This window comes from Columba livia, unplaced genomic scaffold (genome assembly GCF_036013475.1).
Source record: "Columba livia isolate bColLiv1 breed racing homer unplaced genomic scaffold, bColLiv1.pat.W.v2 Scaffold_232, whole genome shotgun sequence".
In the NCBI taxonomy this organism is placed as follows: Eukaryota; Metazoa; Chordata; class Aves; order Columbiformes; family Columbidae; genus Columba; species Columba livia.
In genome coordinates, this window is record NW_027043269.1 from 219,673 (window position 1) to 242,266 (window position 22,594).

At 61.4% G+C, this 22,594-nt stretch overlaps 2 protein-coding genes across 2 annotated transcripts in view; both read right to left on the reverse strand.

Moving 5' to 3' along the window:
* Positions 1-8,345, reverse strand: part of LOC135578030 (polyunsaturated fatty acid lipoxygenase ALOX15B-like) — a 30,214-nt gene extending 21,869 nt beyond the window's left edge. Inside the window, exons 1-5 of the mRNA XM_065048190.1 lie at positions 8,250-8,345; positions 6,212-7,024; positions 4,100-4,298; positions 3,140-3,667; positions 1,708-1,792 (exon numbers count right to left, since the gene is read on the reverse strand). Of these exons, the coding sequence (XP_064904262.1) occupies positions 1,708-1,792; positions 3,140-3,667; positions 4,100-4,298; positions 6,212-7,024; positions 8,250-8,345 (1,721 nt within the window). The remainder of the gene's footprint in view (positions 1-1,707; positions 1,793-3,139; positions 3,668-4,099; positions 4,299-6,211; positions 7,025-8,249) is intronic.
* A 9-nt stretch (positions 8,346-8,354) lies between these two features.
* The window catches only part of LOC135578031 (arf-GAP with coiled-coil, ANK repeat and PH domain-containing protein 1-like), a gene marked incomplete at its 5' end in the record, with an annotated part of 34,898 nt that continues 20,658 nt past the window's right edge, over positions 8,355-22,594 (reverse strand). The window contains 6 exon segments of the mRNA XM_065048191.1: positions 8,355-8,545; positions 12,097-12,146; positions 12,243-12,353; positions 15,682-15,791; positions 17,372-17,535; positions 18,580-18,719. Of these exon segments, the coding sequence (XP_064904263.1) occupies positions 8,442-8,545; positions 12,097-12,146; positions 12,243-12,353; positions 15,682-15,791; positions 17,372-17,535; positions 18,580-18,719 (679 nt within the window).

Here is a 22,594-nt window from a genome sequence, read left to right on the forward strand (position 1 = left end):
GAACCCATATAAACCAGTATGGAGCACTACGGACCATTATGGACCAGTATGGACCAGTGGACCCCCCCCCCCTCCAGCGCTCCCAGTACAAACCAGTATAAACCAGTATGAACCAGTATAAACCCACATAAACCAGTATGAACCCATATAAACCAGTATGGAGCACTACAGACCATTATGGACCAGTATGGACCAGTGGATATCCCCCCCAGTGCTCCCAGTACAAACCAGTATGAACCAGTATAGACCAGTATGGAGCACTACGGACCATTATGGACCAGTATGGACCAGTGAACCGCCCCTCCAGTGCTCCCAGTACAAACCAGTTGCTTCCAATAACCAACCAGTAACTATCTAGTCACTCCCAGTACAAATTGGGTCCTCCCAGTTCCCTCCCAGTCCCTCCCAGTATAAACCAGTCCCTCCCAGTTCCCCCCCAGTACCTCCCAGTATATCCCAGTCCATCCCAGTATAAACCATTCCCCTCCCAGTCCCTCCCAGTTCCCCCCCAGTACCCCCCAGTATATCCCAGTCCCTCCCAGTATAAACCATTCCCCTCCCAGTCCCTCCCAATATATCTCAGTTCCTCCCACTCCCCCCCAGTATATCCCAGTTCATCCCAGTATAAACCATTCCACTCCCAGTCCCTCCCAGTTCCCCCCAGCCCCTCCCAGTATATCCCAGTCCCTCCCAGTATAAACCATTCCACTCCCAGTCCATCCCAGTTCCCCCCTAGTCCCTCCCAGTATATCCCAGTCCCTCCCAGTATAAACCATTCCACTCCCAGTCCCTCCCAGTTCTCCCCCAGCCCCCTCCCAGTATATCCCAGTCCATCCCAGTATAAACCATTCCCCTCCCAGTCCCTCCCAATATATCTCAGTTCCTCCCAGTCCCCTCCAGTATATCCCAGTTCATCCCAGTATAAACCATTCCATTCCCAGTCCCCCCCAGTTCCTCCCAGTCCCTCCCAGTATATCCCAGTCCCTCCCAGTATAAACCATTCCACTCCCAGTCCATCCCAGTTCCCCCCTAGTCCCTCCCAGTATATCCCAGTCCATCCCAGTATAAACCATTCCACTCCCAGTCCCTCCCAGTTCTCCCCCAGCCCCCTCCCAGTGTATCCCAGTCCATCCCAGTATAAACCATTCCCCTCCCAGTCCCTCCCAATATATCTCAGGTCCTCCCAGTCCCCTCCAGTATATCCCAGTTCATCCCAGTATAAACCATTCCATTCCCAGTCCCTCCCAGTTCCCCCCAGTCCCTCCCAGTATATCCCAGTCCATCCCAGTATAAACCATTCCCCTCCCAGTCCCTCCCAGTTCCCCCCCAGTACCCCCCAGTATATCCCAGTCCATCCCAGTATAAACCATTCCCCTCCCAGTGCCTCCCAATATATCTCAGTTCCTCCCAGTCCCCACTAGTATATCCCAGTTCATCCCAGTATAAACCATTCCATTCCCAGTCCCCCCCAGTTCCTCCCAGTCCCTCCCAGTATAAACCATTCCCCTCCCAGTCCATCCCAGTTCCTCCCAGTTCCCCCCCAGCCTCTCCCAGTATATCCCATTCCCTCCCAGTCCCTCCCAATCCCCTCCCAGTTCCCTCCCAGCCCTTCCCAGTATATCCCAGTCCCTTCCCACCCCCTCCCAGTATAAACCAGTATAAACCAGTATAAACCAGTATAAACCAGTATAAACCAGTATAACGCACTGGAATGCCTCCCTCCGCTCCTCTTGCTCCTCCTGTCTCAGCTGCAGCAGCTGTGGGACCCGCGCGGCCTCCAGGGGGGTCCGGGCTGGGGAGATACTGGGATGTACTGGGATGTACTGGGAGGGAACTGGGAGGGAAATGGGACAGACTGGGAGGGACTGGGAGGGACTGGGAGGGGACTGGGAGGGACTGGGAGGGACTGGGAGGGAACTGGGAGGGACTGGGATATACTGGGATGGACTGGGAAGGACTGGGAAGGACTGGAATGGACTGGGAGGAACTGGGAAGGACTGGGACAGTCTGGGAGGGACTGGGTGGAACTGGGTGGAACTGGGAGGGACTGGGACAGACTGGGATGGACTGGGAAGGACTGGGACAGACTGGGACAGACTGGGACAGACTGGGAGGGACTGGGACTGACTGGGATGGACTGGGAAGGACTGGAATGGACTGGGGGGAACTGGGAAGGACTGGGACAGACTGGGAGGGACTGGGAGTGACTGGGAGGCACTGGGATGGACTGGGATGGACTGGGATGGACTGGGAGGGACTGGGAGGGACTGGGAGGGACTGGGATGGACTGGGAGGGACTGGGACAGACTGGGATGGACTGGGAAGGACTGGAATGGACTGGGGGGAACTGGGAAGGACTGGGACAGACTGGGAGGGACTGGGTGGAACTGGGAGGGACTGGGAGGCACTGGGAGGGACTGGGAGGGACTGGGAGGGACTGGAATGGACTGGGATGGACTGGGGAGGACTGGAACAGACTGGGAGGGACTGGGTGGAACTGGGATGGACTGGGAGGCACTGGGAGGGACTGGGATGGACTGGGAAGGACTGGAATGGACTGTGGGGAACTGGGAAGGACTGGGACAAACTGGGAGGGACTGGGATGGACTGGGAGGGACTGGGATGGACTGGGATGAGACTGGGAGGGTCTGGGATGGAATGGGAAGGACTGGGAAGGACTGGAATGGACTGGGGGGAACTGGGAAGGACTGGGACAGACTGGGACAGACTGGGATGGACTGGGAAGGACTGGGAAGGACTGGGAAGGACTGGGAAGGACTGGGAAGGACTGGAATGGACTGGGGGGAACTGGGAAGGACTGGGACAGTCTGGGAGGGACTGGGAGGCACTGGGAGGCACTGGGATGGACTGGGATGGGCTGGGATGGACTGGGAAGTACTGGGATGGACTGGGATGGACTGGGAGGCACTGGGATGGACTGGGATGGACTGGGAGGCACTGGGATGGACTGGGATGGACTGGGATGGACTGGGATGGGCTGGAATGGACTGGGAGGGACTGGGAGGGACTGGAATGGACTGGGAGGGACTGGGATGGACTGGGATGGACTGGGATGGACTGGGAGGGACTGGAATGGACTGGGAGGGACTGGGAGCCCCCCCAGTGTCCCCATTGTCACCTGTCCCCTCGTGCAGGTCGGTGCAGCCGCTGCCCAGCCAGCGGTGACAGGGGAAGGTGGCGCTGGGGACATCGCTGGTGGCCCCAGTGTCCCCAGTGGTGGCCCCAGTGTCCCCAATGGTGTCATTGGTGTCCCCAATGGTGTCATTGGTGTCCCCAATGGTGTCCCCAGTGTCCCCATCGGTGTCATTGGTGTCCCCATTGTCCCCAGCGTTTCCAGTGCCCCCAGTGGTGGCCCCAGTGTCACCATCGGTGTCCCCAATGGTGTCATTGGTGTCCCCAGTGTTCCCAATGTCCCCAATGCCCCCAGTATTCCCAGTGTCCCCAGTGCCCCCAATGTCCCCAATGTCCCCAATGCCCCCAGTATTCCCAGTGTCCCCAGTGCCCCCAATGTCCCCAATGTCCCCAATGCCTCCAGTATTCCCAGTGTCCCCAGTGTCCTCAGTGACCTCAATGATCCCAGTGTCCCCAATGCCCCCAATGTCCCCAATGCCCCCATTGCCCCCAATGTCCCCACTGCCCCCAATGTCCCCAATGTCCCCAATGCCCCCATTGCCCCCAATGCCCCCATTGCCCCCAATGCCCCCATTGCCCCCAATGTCCCCAATGTCCCCAATGCCCCCAATGTCCCCAATGTCCCCAATGTCCCCATTGTCCCCAATGTCCCCATTGCCCCCATTGCCCCCATTGTCCCCATTGCCCCCAATGTCCCCAATGCCCCCATTGCCCCCAATGTCCCCACTGCCCCCATTGCCCCCATTGCCCCCATTGTCCCCAATGCCCCCATTGTCCCCACTGCCCCCGTTGCCCCCATTGTCCCCAGTGCTCCCATTGCCCCCCATGTCCCCAATGACCCCAATGACCCCAATGACCCCAATGCCCCCATTGTCCCCAATGTCCCCACTGCCCCCATTGCCCCCATTGTCCCCATTGCCCCCAATGCCCCCATTGTCCCCAACACCCTCATTGCCCCCCATGTCCCCAATGACCCCAATGACCCCAATGCCCCCATTGTCCCCATTGTCCCCGAGGGGCCCGGTGACAGTGACCCGTTCCAGGAGCCAGCGGTCGGGCACCAGTGACACCAGCGGCTCCGTGTGGACGCGCAGCAGCAGGAGGGGACCCAGGGGACACGGGGACGTCACCGAGGCCACCAGGGTCTGTGGGACACAGGGACGGGGGTCACTCCAGTGGCAACCAGTATAAACCAGTATAAACCAGTATAAACCAGTATAAACCAGTATAAACCGGTATAAACCAGTATAAACCAGTATAAACCGGTATAAACCGGTATAAAGCAGTCACTCCCAGTGTCAACCAGTGCCTCCCAGTATCAACCAGTGTCAACCAGGGCCCCCCAGTGTCAACCAGTCACTCCCAGTCCATCCCAGTATCAACCAGTCCCTCCCAGTATCAACCAGTATCAACCAGTCACTCCCAATATAAACCGGTCATTCCCAGTGTCAACCAGTCACTCCCAGTCCATCCCAGTATCAACCAGTCCCTCCCAGTATCAACCAGTATCAACCAGTCACTCCCAATATAAACCGGTCATTCCCAGTGTCAACCAGTCCCTCCCAGTCCATCCCAGTATCAACCAGTATTAACCAGTGTCAACCAGTCACTCCCAATATAAACCGGTCACTCCTTGTGTCAACCAGTCCCTCCCAGTATGAACCAGTCCTTCCCACTTCCCTCCAGTCCATCCCAGTCCATCCCAGTCCATCCCAGTCCATCCCAGTCCCCCCCACTCCCTCCCAGTCCCTCCAGTCCATCCCAGTTCCCTCCTAGTCCCTCCCAGTTCCTCCCAGTATATCCCAGTTCCATCCCAGTCCATACCAGTCCCTCCCACTCCCTCCCAATCCCTCCCAGTCCCTCCCAGTCCATCCCAGTCCCCTCCCAGTCCCTCCCACTCCATCCCAGTCCCTCCCAGTCCCCCCCAGTTCATTCCAGTCCCCTCCCAGTGCCCCCAGTCCATTCCAGTCACCTCCCAGTCCCTCCCACTCCATCCCAGTCCATTCCAGTCCCTCCCAGTCCCCCCCAGTCCATACCAGTCCCTCCCAGTCCCCTCCCAGTCCCCCCCAGTCCATTCCAGTCCCCCCCCAGTCCATTCCAGTCCCCTCCCAGTCCCCCCCAGTCCATTCCAGTCCCCTGCCAGTCCCCCCCAGTCCATTCCAGTCCCTCCCAGTCCATCCCAGTTCCCTCCTAGTCCCTCCCAGTTCCTCCCAGTATATCCCAGTTCCATCCCAGTCCATCCCAGTCCCTCCCACTCCCTCCCAATCCCTCCCAGTCCCTCCCAGTCCATCCCAGTCCCCTCCCAGTCCCTCCCACTCCATCCCAGTCCCTCCCAGTCCCCCCCAGTTCATTCCAGTCCCCTCCCAGTGCCCCCAGTCCATTCCAGTCACCTCCCAGTCCCTCCCACTCCATCCCAGTCCATTCCAGTCCCTCCCAGTCCCCCCCAGTCCATACCAGTCCCTCCCAGTCCCCTCCCAGTCCCCCCCAGTCCATTCCAGTCCCCCCCCAGTCCATTCCAGTCCCCTCCCAGTCCCCCCCACTCCATCCCAGTCCCTCCCAGTTCCCTCCCAGTTCCTCCCAGTATATCCCAGTTCCCTCCCAATCCCCTCCCAGTTCCTCCCAGTATATCCCAGTTCCCTCCCAGTCCCTCCCAATCCCTCCCATTCCCTCCCAGTCCCCCCCAGTCCATCCCAGTCCCTCCCAGTCCCTCCCAGTCCCCCCCAGTCCCTCCCAGTTCCCTCCCAGTTCCTCCCAGTATATCCCAGTTCCCTCCCAATCCCCTCCCAGTCCCTCCCAGTATAAACCGTTCCCCTCCCAGTCCCTCCCACTCCCTCCCACTCCCTCCCAGTCCCCCCCAGTCCCCTTCCACTCCCTCCCAGTCCCCCCCAGTCCCTCCCAGTCCCTCCCAGTCCCCCCAGTTCCCGCACTCACCGTCCCCGGGCGCAGCTGCTGCTGGGGCCAGCGCAGGTGACAGGGGTCACTTTGTCCCTCTGTCCCCACCAAGGTCAAGGTCACGGTCGCCAGGGTCCCCCCCCCCCCACTCCGTCCCCGTCGTCACCCGCAGCCGGTACCGCACCGGCCCCTCCCCGGACGCCTGGGTCCCCTTGGGGACATCGGGGTCACCCGCGGGTGATGGGGTCCCCGAGGGGACAGCGGGAGGTGACGGGGACGCCAGGGTCCTTCTGGGGTACTCCTGGGTTCCTGGGGAACTGCTGGGTTCCTGGGGCACTCCTGGGTCCTTCTGGGGTACTCCTGGGTTCCTGGGGAACTGCTGGGTTCCTGGGGAACTCCTGGGTCCTTTGGGGCACTTCTGGGTAACTCCTGGGTTCCTGGGGTACTCCTGGGTTCCTGGGGAACTCCTGGGTCCTTTGGGGCACTTCTGGGTCTCTGGGGAACTCCTGGGTTCCTGGGGTACTCCTGGGTCCTTCTGGGGTACTCCTGGGTTCCCAGGGAACTCCTGGGTTCCTGGGGTACTCCTGGGTCCTTCTGGGGAACTCCTGGGTTCCTGGGGTACTCCTGGGTCCTTCTGGGGTACTCCTGGGTTCCTGGGGCACTCCTGGGTCCTTCTGGGGTACTCCTGGGTTCCTGGAGCACTCCTGGGTCCTTCTGGGGTACTCCTGGGTTCCCAGGGAACTCCTGGGTTCCTGGGGTACTCCTGGGTCCTTCTGGGGAACTCCTGGGTTCCTGGGGTACTCCTGGGTCCTTTGGGGCACTCCTGGGTCTCTGGGGCACTCCTGGGTCCTTCTGGGGAATTCCTGGGTTCCTGGGGTACTCCTGGGTCCTCTGGGGCACTCCTGGGTCCCTTGTGGTCCTTGGGGCACTCCTGGGTCCTTGGGGAGCTCCTGGGTCCCTCAAAGTCTTTGGGGCACTCCTGGGTCCCTCAGGGTCTTCTGGGGTACTCCTGGGTCCTTGGGGTACTCCTGGGTCCCTTGGGGTACTCCTGGGTCCTTTGGAGTCTTTGGGGCACTCCTGGGTCCTCTGGGCAACTTCTGGGTTTCTTGGGGTCTTCTGGGGTACTCCTGGGTCCCTTGGGGCACTCCTGGGTCCTTTGAAGTCTTTGGGGCACTCTTGGGTCCTCTGGGGCACTCCTGGGTCCCTTGGGGTACTCTTGGGTCCTCTGGACACTCCTGGATCCCAGTCCCGCCCCAGTACTTCCCAGTTCCTCCCAGTTTGTGGCCTGAGCATTCCTGGGTCCCCTCCCAGTTACACCAGTAAGACCAGTTCCAGCTGCTGATGTCGCGACCCTTGGCCCAATTACACCCCAGTTGCATCCCAGTTGCATCCCAGTTGCACAACTGGGGCCGGGCCCTGCCCCAGTTCCATCCCAGTTCAATCCCAGTTACATCCCAGTTGCACAACTGGGGCCAGGCCCCACCCCAGTTCACCCCAGTTCACCCCAGTTCAATCCCAGTTCACCCCAGTTCAATCCAAGTTCAAAACCAGTTCACCCCAGTTCATCCCAGTTCATCCCAGTTCATCCCAGTTCACCCCAGTTCAATCCCAGTTCATCCCAATTCACCCCAGTTCACCCCAGTTCACCCCAATTCCATCCCAGTTCACCCCAGTTCACCACAGTTCAATCCCAGTTCATCCCAATTCATCCCAATTCCATCCCAGTTCATCCCAATTCATCCCAGTTCACCCCAGTTCATCCCAGTTCAATCCCAGTTCACCCCAGTTCACCCCAATTCCATCCCAGTTCACCACAGTTCAATCCCAGTTCACCCCAGTTCACCCCAATTCCATCCCAGTTCATCCCAGTTCACCCCAGTTCAACCCCAGTTCACCCCAGTTCAATCCCGGTTCATCCCAATTCATCCCAGTTCACCCCAGTTCAATCCCAGTTCAATCCCAGTTCACCCCAGTTCAATCCCAGTTCAATCCCAGTTCACCCCAGTTCATCCCAGTTCATCCCAATTTATCCCAGTTCAATCCCCGTTCACCCCAGTTCACCCCAGTTCAATCCCAGTTCATCCCAATTCATCCCAATTCACCCCAGTTCACCCCAGTCCATCCCAGTTCACCCCAATTCACCCCAATCCACCCCAGTTCATCCCAACCAGGGTCCGCTTTGGGGGCGGAGCTTATCGCTCTGCCCAATCAGCTTCCACTTTGGGGGGCGGAGCCAATTCCTGCTGCCCAATCAGAGGCCTCTTCGAACCCGGGGCGGGTTCTTTTCTGGATTGGACCATTTCCCTCAGTGACCAAACCAAGCCTTTATTTCATTGGCTGCTGCCTCTAAAGAGGCGTGGCCTATTCCTGAGGGGCGTGGCTTGTTGGGGGCGTGGCTAAAGGGTGCTGCTCTTATTTGGGGGGGTCCGGGCGAGTTTTTCGGGGTGATCAGACGCCAATAGGGAGATGTCACGGAAAACGTCCAAATAGGTGTCGTCACCTGGGGGGGGGGACACCCCAAAATTAATGGGGACACCCCAAAATTGGGACCCCCCCGCATAGCCCCAAAATCCAGGGGTTTTCCCCCAAAATTCCCATTGGACACCCCAAAATCCATCCCCCCCCCCCCCCCAGCGCCCCCTGGTGGTCAAGCCAAAGTCAACCCAATGCATATTGGGACACCCCCCCCCCAAAATTCAAGGGCCCCCCCCCCCAAAACCCTTGACCCCCCCCAAATCATGGACCCCCCCAAATCATGGACCCCCCCAAACCATTGACCCCCCCCAAAACCCCTGGAACCCCCAAATCATGGACCCCCTTGACCACCCCCAAATCGTGGACCCCCCCAAACCCCGGACACCCCCAAAATCATGGACCCCCAAAAACACTTGACCCCCCCAAATCATGGACCCCCCCAAACCCTTGACCCCCCCAAAAAACCCTTGACCCCCCAAAAACCCTGGAACCCCCAAATCTTGGACCCCCTTGACCACCCCAAAATCATGGACCCCCCAAACCCTGGACACCCCCAAAATCATCGACCCCCCCCAAACCCTTGACCCCCCCAAAAACCCTGGAACCCCCAAATATTAGATCCCCCCTTGACCCCCCCAGATCATGGACCCCCCAAAACCCTTGACCCCCCCCAAATCTTGGACACCCCAAAACCCTTGAACCCCCAAAGTCTGGAACCCCCAACTCTTGGACTCTCTTGACCCCCCCCCAAATCATGGACCCCCCCAAAACCCTTGATCCCCCAAATCTTGGGCCCCCCCCAACCCCCCGGAAACCCCCCAAATCATGGACCCCCAAAAACCATTGACCCCCCAAAAACCCTGGAACCCCCAAATCATGGACCCCCTTGACCACCCCCAAATCGTGGACCCCCCCAAACCCCGGACACCCCCAAAATCATGGACCCCCAAAAACACTTGACCCCCCCAAATCATGGACCCCCCCAAACCCTTGACCCCCCCAAAAACCCTTGACCCCCCAAAAACCCTGGAACCCCCAAATCTTGGACCCCCTTGACCACCCCAAAATCATGGACCCCCCAAACCCTGGACACCCCCAAAATCATCGACCCCCCCAAACCCTTGACCCCCCCAAAAACCCTGGAACCCCCAAATATTAGATCCCCCCTTGACCCCCCCAGATCATGGACCCCCCAAAACCCTTGACCCCCCCCAAATCTTGGACACCCCAAAACCCTTGAACCCCCAAAGTCTGGAACCCCAACTCTTGGACTCTCTTGACCCCCCCCAAATCATGGGCCCCCCAAAACTCTTGACCCCCCCAAATCTTGGCCCCCCCCCAACCCCCCGGAAACCCCCCAAATCATGGACCCCCCAAAACCATTGACCCCCCCAAAAACCCTGGAACCCCCAAATCATGGACCCCCTTGACCACCCCCAAATCGTGGACCCCCCAAACCCCGGACACCCCCAAAATCATGGACCCCCAAAAACACTTGACCCCCCCAAATCATGGACCCCCCCAAACCCTTGACCCCCCCAAAAACCCTTGACCCCCCAAAAACCCTGGAACCCCCAAATCATGGACCCCCTTGACCACCCCAAAATCATGGACCCCCCCAAACCCTGGACACCCCCAAAATCATCGACCCCCCCAAACCCTTGACCCCCCCAAAAACCCTGGAACCCCCAAATATTAGATCCCCCCTTGACCCCCCCAGATCATGGACCCCCCAAAACCCTTGACCCCCCCCAAATCTTGGACACCCCAAAACCCTTGAACCCCCAAAGTCTGGAACCCCCAACTCTTGGACTCTCTTGACCCCCCCAAATCATGGACCCCCAAAACCCTTGACCCCCCTAAATATTGGACCCCCATCAACCCCCCGGAAACCCCCCAAATCATGGACCCCCAAAAACCATTGACCCCCCAAAAACCCTGGAACCCCCAAATCATGGACCCCCTTGACCACCCCCAAATCGTGGACCCCCCAAACCCTGGACACCCCCAAAATCATGGACCCCCAAAAACATTTGAACCCCCCAAATCATGGACCCCCCCAAACCCTTGACCCCCCCAAAAACCCTTGACCCCCCAAAAACCCTGGAACCCCCAAATCTTGGACCCCCTTGACCACCCCCAAATCATGGACCCCCCCAAACCCTGGACACCCCCAAAATCATCGACCCCCCCAAACCCTTGACCCCCCCAAAAACCCTGGAACCCCCAAATATTAGATCCCCCCCTTGACCCCCCCAGATCATGGACCCCCCAAAACCCTTGACCCCCCCCAAATCTTGGACACCCCAAAACCCTTGAACCCCCAAAGTCTGGAACCCCCAACTCTTGGACTCTCTTGACCCCCCCCAAATCATGGACCCCCCAAAACCCTTGATCCCCCAAATCTTGGGTCCCCCCCAACCCCCCGGAAACCCCCCAAATCATGGACCCCCCAAAACCATTGACCCCCCCCAAAAACCCTGGAACCCCCAAATCTTGGACCCCCTTCACCACCCCCAAATCATGGACCCCCCAAACCCCGGACACCCCCAAAATCATGGACCCCCAAAAACACTTGACCCCCCCAAATCATGGACCCCCCCCAAACCCTTGACCCCCCCAAAAACCCTTGACCCCCCAAAAACCCTGGAGCCCCCAAATCTTGGACCCCCTTCACCACCCCAAAATCATGGACCCCCCAAACCCTGGACACCCCCAAAATCATCGACCCCCACAAACCCTGGACACCCCCAAAAACCCTGGAACCCCCAAATATTAGATCCCCCCTTGACCCCCCCAGATCATGGACCCCCCCAAAACCCTTGACCCCCCCCAAATCTTGGACACCCCAAAACCCTTGAACCCCCAAAGTCTGGAACCCCCAACTCTTGGACCCACTTGACCCCCCCAAATCATGGACCCCCCCAAAACCCTTGATCCCCTAAATATTGGACCCCCATCAACCCCCCGGAAACCCCCCAAATCATGGACCCCCCCAAAACCATTGACCCCCCCAAAAACCCTGGAACCCCCAAATCTTGGACCCCCTTGAACCCCCCAAATCCTTGACCCCCCCAAACTTGGGACTCCCCCAAACCTTTGACCCCCCCCCAAACCATGGACCCCCCCAAACTTGGGACCCCCCCAAACCTTTGACCCCCCCAAACCATGGACCCCCCCCAAACCATGGACCCCCCCAAACTTGGGACCCCCAAAACCCTTGGCACCCCTAAACTTTGACCCCCCAAACCACTGAACCCCAAAACCCTTGACCCCCCCCAAACCCTGGAACCTCCAAACCTTAGACCTCCTGGATCCCCCCAAATCATGGAGCCCCCCAAAACCCTTGACCCCCCAAATCTTGGATCCCCCAACCCCTGGACACCCCCCAAATAATGGACTCCCCCAAACCCATGACCCCCCCAAATCTTGGATCCCCCCAACCCTGGACCACCCTCAAATCATTAATCACCCCAATCCCTTGACCCCCCACAACCTCTTGACCCCCCCCAACCCCTTGACCCCCCCAAAATCCTGGACCCCCCCCAATTTATATGTGTCCCCCCCCAAACTCACCCGCCTGCCCCTGGGCCACCTCCACCTCCCGCATCTTGGCCAAGCGCAACCTGCAGGGGGGGCAAGGGGGTGAAAATGGGGGGGGGTCACCCCCACCCAAAGGTGACACCCCCCGCCCCCCCCACCCAAGGGTGCCCCCCACCCACAGGGTGACGATGTCCCCGTTGGCCGTTTCCATGGCGATGCTGAGCGGGTCCCTCCCCTCGGCGTCCAGCGCGTTGACGTCGGCCCCACGTTTGAGGAGCAGGCACGTCAGCCTGGGGACAATGGGGACATTGGGGACATTGGGGGCAATGGGGGTAATGGGGGCAATGGGGACATTGGGGACATTGGGGGCAATGGGGGCAATGGGGACATTGGGGGCAATAGAGACATTGGGAGTATTGGGGGCATTGGGGGCAATGGGGGCATTGGGGTCAACGGGGGCATTGGGGTCAACGGGGGCATTGGGGTCATTGGGGGCATTGGGGACATTGGGGGCAATGGGGGCATTGGGGTCAATGGGGACATTGGGACATTGGAGTCAATGGGGGCAATAGAGACGTTGGGGTCATTGGGGGCAATGGGGTCATTGGGGGCAATGGGGACATTGGGGGCAATAGAGACATTGGGAGTATTGGGGGCATTGGGGGCAATGGGGGCATTGGGGGCAATGGGGACATTGGGGTCAATGGGGACATTGGGACATTGGGGTCAATGGGGGCAATAGAGACGTTGGGGTCATTGGGGGCAATGGGGACATTTGGGTCATTGGGGGCAATGGGGGCATTGGGGGCAATGGGGACATTGGGGTCAACGGGGGCATTGGGGTCATTGGGGGCAATGGGGACATTGGGGGCAATGGGGACATTGGGGTCATTGGGGGCAATGGGGTCATTGGGGGCAACGGGGACATTGGGGTCAATGGGGGCATTGGGGGCAATGGGGACATTGGGGACATTGGGGACCCTGGGGTCAACGTGGACATTGGGGACATTGGGGTCATTGGGGACATTGGGGTCATTGGGGGCAGTGGGGACATTGGGGGCAATGGGGTCATTGGGGACATTGGGGTCATTGGGGGCAACGGGGACATTGGGGGCAATGGGGACATGGGGGGAGATGGAACTTTATCGCTGCCTCCCAGTGCCCCCCAGTGCCCCCCAGTGTCCCCAGCCCCCCTCCCAGTGCCCCCCAGTTCCTCCCAGTGCCCCCAGCTCACCCAGTGTGTCCCAGTCTGGTGGCGTGGTGCAGGGGTGCCCCCCAGCCCCCCCCTCCCAGTACCCCCAGCGCCCGTCCCAGTGCCTCCCAGTACCTCCCAATGCCTCCCAGTGCCCCCCAGTACCCCCAGCGCCCCTCCCAGTGCCTCCCAGTACATCCCAGTGCCTCCCAGTGCTCCCAGTGCCCCCAGCCCCCCTCCCAGTGCCTCCCAGTGCCTCCCAGTGCCCCCCAGTGCCCCCAGCTTCCCCTCCCAGTGCCTACCAGTCCCTCCCAGTGCCCCCCAGTGTCCCCAGCCCCTCTCCCAGTGCCTCCCAGTGCCCCCCAGTGTCCCCCAGTGTCCCCAGCCCCCCCTCCCAGTGCCTCCCAGTGCTCCCAGTGCCCCCAGCCCCCTCTCCCAGTGCCTCCCAGTGCCCCCCAGTGCCCCCCAGTGTCCCCAGCCCCCCCTCCCAGTGCCTCCCAGTGCCTCCCAGTGCCTCCCAGTCCCTCCCAGTGCCCCCCAGTGCCCCCAGCCCCCCCTCCCAGTGCCCCCTAGTGCCCCCCAGTGTCCCCAGCCCCCCTCCCAGTGCCTCCCAGTCCCTCCAAGTGCCTCCCAGTGCCTCCCAGTTCCCCCCAGTGTCCCCAGCCCCCCTCCCAGTGCCTCCCAGTCCCTCCCAGTGCCCCCCAGTGTCCCCAGCCCCCCCCTCCCAGTGCCTCCCAGTGCTCCCAGTGCCCCCAGCCCCCTCTCCCAGTGCCTCCCAGTGCCCCCCAGTGCCCCCCAGTACCCCCAGCCCCCCTCCCAGTGCCTCCCAGTGCTTCCCAGTACCTCCCAGTGCCTCCCAGTGCCCCCCAATGCCCCCAGCTTCCCCTCCCAGTGCCTCCCAGTACATCCCAGTCCCTCCCAGTGCCCCCCAGTGCCCCCAGCCACCCCTCCCAGTGCCTCCCAGTGCCCCCCAGTCCCTCCCAGTGCCCCCCAGTGCCCCCAGCCCCCCTCCCAGTGCCTCCCAGTCCCTCCCAGTGCCCCCCAGTATCCCCAGCCCCCCCTCCCAGTACCTCCCAGTGCCCCCCAGTGCCCCTCAGTGTCCCCAGCCACCCCTCCCAGTGCCCCCCAGTGCCCCCCAGTCCCTCCCAGTGCCCCCAGCTCACCCAGTGTGTCCCAGTCTGGTGGCGTGGTGCAGGGGCGCCCCCCAGCCCCCCCTCCCAGTACCTCCCAGTGCCCCCCAGTGCCACCAGCCCCCCTCCCAGTGCCCCCCAATGCCTCCCAGTGCCCCCCAGTGTCCCCAGACTCACCTCCCAGTGCCTCCCAGTGCCTCCCAGAACCTCCCAGTCCCTCCCAGTGCCCCCCAGTACCCCCTCCCAGTGCCCCCCAGTCCCTCCCAGTGCCCCCAGCCCCCCTCCCAGTGCCCCCCAGTCCCTCCCAGTGCCCCCCAGTGCCACCAGCCCCCCTCCCAGTGACCCCAGTGCCCCCAGCCCCCCTCCCAGTGCCTCCCAGTGACCCCCAGTGTCCCCAGCCTCACCTCCCAGTGCCTCCCAGTGCCTCCAGCCCCCTCTCCCAGTGCCTCCCAGTGCCCCCCAGTGCCCCCCAGTACCCCCAGCCCCCCTCCCAGTGCCTCCCAGTGCTTCCCAGTGCCTCCCAGTCCCTCCCAGTGCCCCCCAGTGTCCCCAGCCTCACCTCCCAGTGCCTCCCAGTGCCTCCCAGTCCCTCTCAGTGCCCCCCAGTACCCCCAGTGCCCCCTCCCAGTGCCTCCCAGTGACCCCCAGTGTCCCCAGCCTCACCTCCCAGTGCCCCCCAGTCCCTCCCAGTGCCCCCAGCTCACCCAGTGTGTCCCAGTCTGGTGGCGTGGTGCAGGGGTGCCCCCCAGTCCCCCCTCCCAGTGCCCCCTAGTGCCCCCCAGTGTCCCCAACCACCCCTCCCAGTGCCTCCCAGTGCCTCCCAGTGCCTCCCAGTCCCTCCCAGTGCCCCCTAGTGCCCCCCAGTGTCCCCAGCCACCCCTCCCAGTGCCTCCCAGTGCCTCCCAGTCCCTCCCAGTGCCCCCAGTGCCTCCCAGTGCCTCCCAGTGCCCCCAGCCCCCCTCCCAGTGTCTCCCAGTGCCTCCCAGTGCCCCCAGCTCACCCAGTGTGTCCCAGTCTGGTGGCGTGGTGCAGGGGTGCCCCCCAGTCCCCCCTCCCAGTGCCCCCTAGTGCCCCCCAGTGTCCCCAACCACCCCTCCCAGTGCCTCCCAGTGCCTCCCAGTGCCTCCCAGTCCCTCCCAGTGCCCCCTAGTGCCCCCCAGTGTCCCCAGCCACCCCTCCCAGTGCCTCCCAGTGCCTCCCAGTCCCTCCCAGTGCCCCCAGTGCCTCCCAGTGCCTCCCAGTGCCCCCAGCCCCCCTCCCAGTGTCTCCCAGTCCCTCCCAGTGCCCCCAGCTCACCCAGTGTGTCCCAGTCTGGTGGCGTGGTGCAGGGGTGCCCCCCCCCGCCCGTCCCCCTGGTTCACGCTGGCCCCGTTCTGCAACAGGAACTCACAGCCCAGCAGCGAGTTCTGGGGGGGGGGGGGGACACACACACACAATTTGGGGGGGGGTCCCTGCACCCCCAACCCCCACTGCACCCCCAAAATTCCCACCGAAGCCCCCAACACCCCCCTGCACCCCCAATAACCCAAATGCCCCCCCCTCCCGGACCCCAATAACACCCCCAAGATCCCAATGACCCCCCAGTATCCCAAATTAACCCCCCAGGACCCCCAATACCCCCCAAATACCTCCCCAGCCCCCCAATAACCCCCCCAGGACCCCAATATTTCCAATAACCCCCAGTGACCCCCCCAGCCCCCCAATAACCCCCCAGCCCCATAATATTCCCAATACCCCCCAGTGACCCCCCCAGCCCCCCAATAACCCCCCCAGGACCCCAATATTTCCAATACCCCCCAGATACCTCCCCAGCCCCCCAATAACCCCCCCAGGACCCCAATATTCCCAATACCCCCCAGTGACCCCCCTAGCCCCCCAATAACCCCCCAGCCCCATAATATTCCCAATACCCCCCAGTGACCCCCCCAGCCCCCCAATAACTCCAGTGACCCCCCCAGCCCCCCAACAACCCCAATGACCCCCAAGCCCCCCAATATCCCCAAGATCCCAATGACCCCCCAATACCCCCCCAGCCCCCAATAACCTCAATGACCCCCCCACCCCCCCAATATCCCCAATACCCCCCAGTGACCCCCCCAGCCACCCAATAACCCCAATGACCCCCCCCCAGTATCCCCAGTGAATCCCCCAGTCCCCAATGTCCCCAATGTCCCCATTGCCCCCAATGTCCCCATTGACCCCAATGCCCCCATTGCCCCCATTGCCCCCATTGTCCCCATTGCCCCCAATGTCCCCATTGACCCCAATGTCCCCATTGCCCCCAATGTCCCCAATGCCCCAATGTCCCCAATGTCCCCAATGTCCCCATTGCCCCCAGTGCCCCCAATGTCCCCAACACCCCCAATGCCCTAATGTCCCCAATGTCCCCAGTGTCCCCATTGACCCCAATGTCCCCATTGCCCCCAATGTCCCCATTGCCCCCAGTGCCCCCAATGTCCCCAACGTCCCCAATGCCCCAATGTCCACAATGTCCCCAGTGTCCCCATTGACCCCAATGTCCCCATTGCCCCCAATGTCCCCAATGCCCCCATCGCCCCCAATGACCCCAATGTCCCCATTGCCCCCATTGCCCCCATTGCCCCCATTGACCCCAATGTCCCCATTGCCCCCAATGTCCCCAATGTCCCCATTGCCCCCAATGCCCCCAATGTTCCCAATGTCCCCATTGCCCCCAATGTCCCCAACGCCCCCAATGCCCCCAATGCCCCCAATGTCCCCATTGCCCCCAATGTACCCAATGCCTCCAATGTCCCCAATGCCCCAATGCCCCCAATGTCCCCAATGTCCCCATTGCCCACATTGCCCCCAATGTCCCCCATGCCCCCAATGTCCCCACTGCCCACAATGTCCCAATGCCCCCAATGCCCCCAGTGTCCCCATTGACCCCAGTGTCCCCAATGCCCCCTTTGACCCCAATGCCCCCTATGTCCCCGTGCCCCCCCCATGTCTCCAATGTCCCCGTTACCACGGCGACCGCCTGCAGCAGGGGGGTCCTGTGCCCCTCGCCCACATTGACCCATCCCGGGTCGGCCCCATGGGCCAGCGCGTCGGCCATGACGGGCAGACGCTGGTGCTGGGCTGCCCAGTACAGCAGCGCCCCGGGGTGCAGGTCGGGGGGGTCCTCAGGCTCTGGGGGGGGCGGGGGAGGAGCCTCAGGCCACGCCCACCTCGCCCCGGCCACGCCCACCCATCCGCAACCCCTCTATGGCACCATTCAGTGTCTGATAGGGGGGTTGTGGGGTCATAAGCCACGCCCACTTGGCTAGGAGGACACGCCCACGTGGCGCTGACCGCGCTCACCCTGCCCGGGACACGCCCACTCACATCAAGCCCCGCCCACCCGTCTCTATCCCTACCATTCTTTAATCTCTGATAGGAGGCTATTGGTGGATAAGCCCCGCCCACCTGGCAGGGAGACCACGCCCACATCCCCTATAGTCACGCCCACCCTACCCAAGCCACGCCCACCCATCCCCAAAGCATTGTTCAGCATCTAAGAGAAGGTTATTGGTCAATAAGCCACGCCCACTTGGCTGGGAGGAAACGCCTACCCAGCCTCAGGCCACGCCCACTCTTCCCCAACCCGCCTTTCCTCATAAGCCCCGCCCATTTCTCACAAGCCCCACCCCACCATGAGCTCCACCCAATGAGAGCCCTACATGCCACAAGCACCGCCCCTCCAACCCGAGTCCCACCCCATTACGATAAACCCCGCCCCTACATTCTAAGCCCCGCCCATTACCCCAAAGCTCCGCCCACCCGGCCACACTCATGTACTCCGAGCCCCGCCCCTCCACCCACCCCACCCCTCATTCCCAAACCCCGCCCCTTTCACCATCCCCTCCCCATTACCACATGCCCCGCCCCCTGGCACACCCCAATGTCCTAAGCCCCGCCCCTCATTATCAAAACCCACCCCTTCCCCCAAGACCCTCCTCATTACCCTAAGCCCCTCCCTTCCACCCCAAGCCCCACCCCATTACCCCTAGCCCCACCCCCAGCTCCTAGCCCTCCACCCCAAGCCCCGCCCCATTATTACAAGCCCCACCTCTATAATCTAAGCCACGCCCCTCCACCCAAGCCCCGCCCCCTGGTTCCACCCAGTGCCGGGTCCTTATACTCAAAACCCCACCCATTCCCCTAAGCCCCGCCCCCTAGACCCATCCCTCCTACCGTCACTGTGTAGCCCAGGGTGGGTGGTGCCCGGCGGGTGGGCGTGGCTGTGGTGGGCGTGGCTTGCGAGTGGGCGGGGCCGGCGGCTCAGGAATCGCTTCTCCACGTACTTGGCCTGAATCCAGCGCTCCCGCTGCGCCCTGCAGGTGTCCCCATTGCCCCCAATGTCCCCAATGCCCCCCAGTGACCCCCAGCCCCCCAAAAACCACGATGTCCCCAAGTCCCAATTGTCCCAATGCCCCCAATGCCCCTGTTGACCCCATTGTCCCCATTGACCCCAATGCCCCCAATGTCCCCAATGTCCCCAATGATGTCCCAATGTCCCCAATGATGTCCCAATGTCCCCATTGCCCCCAATGCCCCCCAGTGACCTCCAGCCCCCCAAAAACCACGATGTCCCCAAGTCCCAATTGTCCCAATGTCCCCAATGTCCCCATTGACCCCATTGCCCCCAATGTCCCCGATGTCCCCAATGTCCCCAATGTCCCAATGCCCCCAATGTCCCCAATGTCCCCAATGTCCCCAATGCCTCCAATGTCCCCAATGTCCCCAATGTCCCAATGCCCCCAATGTCCCAATGTCCCCAATGTCCCCAATGCCCCTGTTGACCCCATTGTCCCCATTGACCCCAATGCCCCCAATGTCCCCAATGTCCCCAATGATGTCCCAATGTCCCCAATGATGTCCCAATGTCCCCATTGCCCCCAATGCCCCCCAGTGACCTCCAGCCCCCCAAAAACCACGATGTCCCCAAGTCCCAATTGTCCCAATGTCCCCAATGTCCCCATTGACCCCATTGCCCCCAATGTCCCCGATGTCCCCAATGTCCCCAATGTCCCAATGCCCCCAATGTCCCCAATGCCTCCAATGTCCCCAATGTCCCCAATGTCCCAATGCCGCAATTGTCCCCAATGTCCCAATGCCCCCAATGTCCCCAATGATGTCCCAATGTCCCCATTGCCCCCAATGCCCCCCAGTGACCCCCAGCCCCCCAATAACCCCGATATCCCCAAGTCCCAATTGTCCCAATGCCCCAATGTCCCCATTGTCCCCATTGCCCCCAATGTCCCCAATGTCCCAATGCCCCCAATGTCCCAATGTCCCCATTGACCCCAATGTCCCCTATGTCCCAATGCCCCCAATGTTCCAATGTCCCCAATGTCCCCAATGCCCCTGTTGACCCCATTGTCCCCATTGACCCCAATGCCCCCAATGTCCCCAATGATGTCCCAATGTCCCCAATGATGTCCCAATGTCCCCATTGTCCCCAATGCCACCCAGTGACCCCCAGCCCCCCAATAACCCCGATATCCCCAAGTCCCAATTGTCCCAATGCCCCAATATCCCCATTGACCCCATTGCCCCCAATGTCCCCGATGTCCCAATGTCCCAATGCCCCCAATGTCCCAATGTCCCCATTGACCCCAATGTCCCCAATGATGTCCCAGTGTCCCCATTGCCCCCAATGTCCCAAAGTCCCCAATGCCCCTGTTGACCCCATTGCCCCCATTGCCCCCATTGACCCCAATGCCCCCAATGTCCCCAATGTCCCTATTGACCCCAATGTCCCAATGTCCCCATTGCCCCCAATGCCCCCCAGTGACCCCCAGCCCCCCAATAACCCCGATGTCCCCAAATCCCAATTGTCCCAATGCCCCAATGTCCCCATTGCCCCCAATGTCCCCATTGCCCCCAATGTCCCCAATGCCCCCAATGTCCCCAATGTCCCAATGTCCCCAATGCCCTTGTTGACCCCATTGCCCCCAACACCCCCAATGTCCACATTGCCCCCAATGTCCCCAATATCCCAATGCCCCCAATTTCCCAATGTCCCCAATGTCCCAATGTCCCCATTGCCCCCAATGTCCCCTATGTCCCAATGCCCCCAATGCCTCCAATGTCCCCAATGTCCCAATGCCCCAATTGTCCCCAATGTCCCAATGCCCCCAATGTCCCCAATGATGTCCCAATGTCCCCATTGCCCCCAATGCCCCCCAGTGACCCCCAGCCCCCCAATAACCCCGATATCCCCAAGTCCCAATTGTCCCAATGCCCCAATGTCCCCATTGACCCCATTGCCCCCAATGTCCCCGCTGTCCCAATGTCCCAATGCCCCCAATGTCCAAATGTCCCCATTGACCCCAATGTCCCCGATGTCCCAATGTCCCCATTGCCCCCAATGCCCCCCAGTGACCCCCAGCCCCCCAATAACCCCGATGTCCCCAAGTCCCAATTGTCCCAATGCCCCAATGTCCCCATTGACCCTATTGCCCCCAATGTCCCCAATGTCCCCAATGCCCTTGTTGACCCCATTGCCCCCAACACCCCCAATGTCCACATTGCCCCCAATGTCCCCAATATCCCAATGCCCCCAATTTCCCAATGTCCCCAATGTCCCAATGTCCCCATTGCCCCCAATGTCCCCTATGTCCCAATGCCCCCAATGCCTCCAATGTCCCCAATGTCCCAATGCTCCAATTGTCCCCAATGTCCCAATGCCCCCAATGTCCCCAATGATGTCCCAATGTCCCCATTGCCCCCAATGCCCCCCAGTGACCCCCAGCCCCCCAATAACCCCGATGTCCCCAAGTCCCAATTGTCCCAATGCCCCAATGTCCCCATTGACCCCATTGCCCCCAATGTCCCAATGCCCCCAATGTCCCCAATGCCCCCAATGCCCCCAATGCCCTTGTTGACCCCATTGCCCCCAATGTCCACATTGCCCCCAATATCCCCCATGTCCCAATGCCCACAATGTCCCAATGCCCCCAATGTCCCAATGTCCCCAATGCCCCCAATGTCCCCAATGTCCCCAATGTCCCAATGTCCCCATTGACCCCAATGTCCCCAATGCCCCCAATGTCCCCAATGCCCTTGTTGACCCCATTGCCCCCAACGCCCCCAATGTCCCCATTGCCCCCAATGTCCCCTATGTCCCAATGCCCCCAATGTCCCAATGTCCCCAATGTCCCCAATGCCCCTGTTGACCCCATTGCCCCCATTGACCCCAATGCCCCCAATGTCCCTAATGTCCCAATGCCCCCAATGCCCTTGTTGACCCCATTGCCCCCAACCCCTCAATGTCCCCATTGCCCCCAATGTCCCCTATGTCCCAATGCCCTCAATGTCCCCACTGTCCCCAATGTCCTCAATGTCCCCAATGTCCCCAATGCCCTTGTTGACCCCATTGCCACCAATGCCCCCAATGTCCCCATTGCCTCCAATGTCCCCAATGCCCCTGTTGACCCCATTGCTCCCATTGACCCCAATGCCCCCAACGCCCCCAATGTCCCCATTGCCCCCAATGTCCCCATTGCCCCCAAAGGCCCCATTGACCCCAATGTCCCCATTGCCCCCAATGACTCAATGACCCCATTGCCCCCAATGCCCCCAGTGCCCCCAATGTCCCAAATGTCCCCAACGTCCCCAATGTCCCCAATATCAAGGGGGTTTTGGGGCATTTTGGGGGGTCGGGAAGGTCCTGGGGGGTTTGGGGGGTCCTGGTGGTATTTGGGGTCCCTGGGGGGGGGTTTGGGGGGTCTGGGGGATCCTGGGGTCCTGGGGGTGTTAGGGGTCCTAAGGGGGGTTCTGGGGGGAATTTGGGGGGATTGGGGGTTCAGAGGGATTTGGGGGGACACAGGGACATTGGGGACATTGGGGTCTGGGGGGGGGTCATTTGGGTTATTGGGGGGTCTGGGGTGTCCTGGGGGCATATTGGGGAGACATGGGGGGTCAGGAGGGTCCTGGGGGACCCTGGGGGTTCTGGGGGGGTCCTGAGGTGTCTGGATGGGGGGGGGTGTCTCATTTTTGGGGGGTCCTAGGGGGTTTTGGGGTGCCCACCTGTTTTTGGGGGGGCCCCTGGTCGAAGGACCCTGGGGATGCTCTGGGTGGGTGTTTGAGGGTCCTGGGGTGCCTGGTGTCCCCCCCCCAAATTTTTGGGGGTGCCCATTGTGGGAGGGGTCTCACCAAGACCACCTTGGGGGGGGTTTATGGACTTTGGGGGGACCCTGAAACT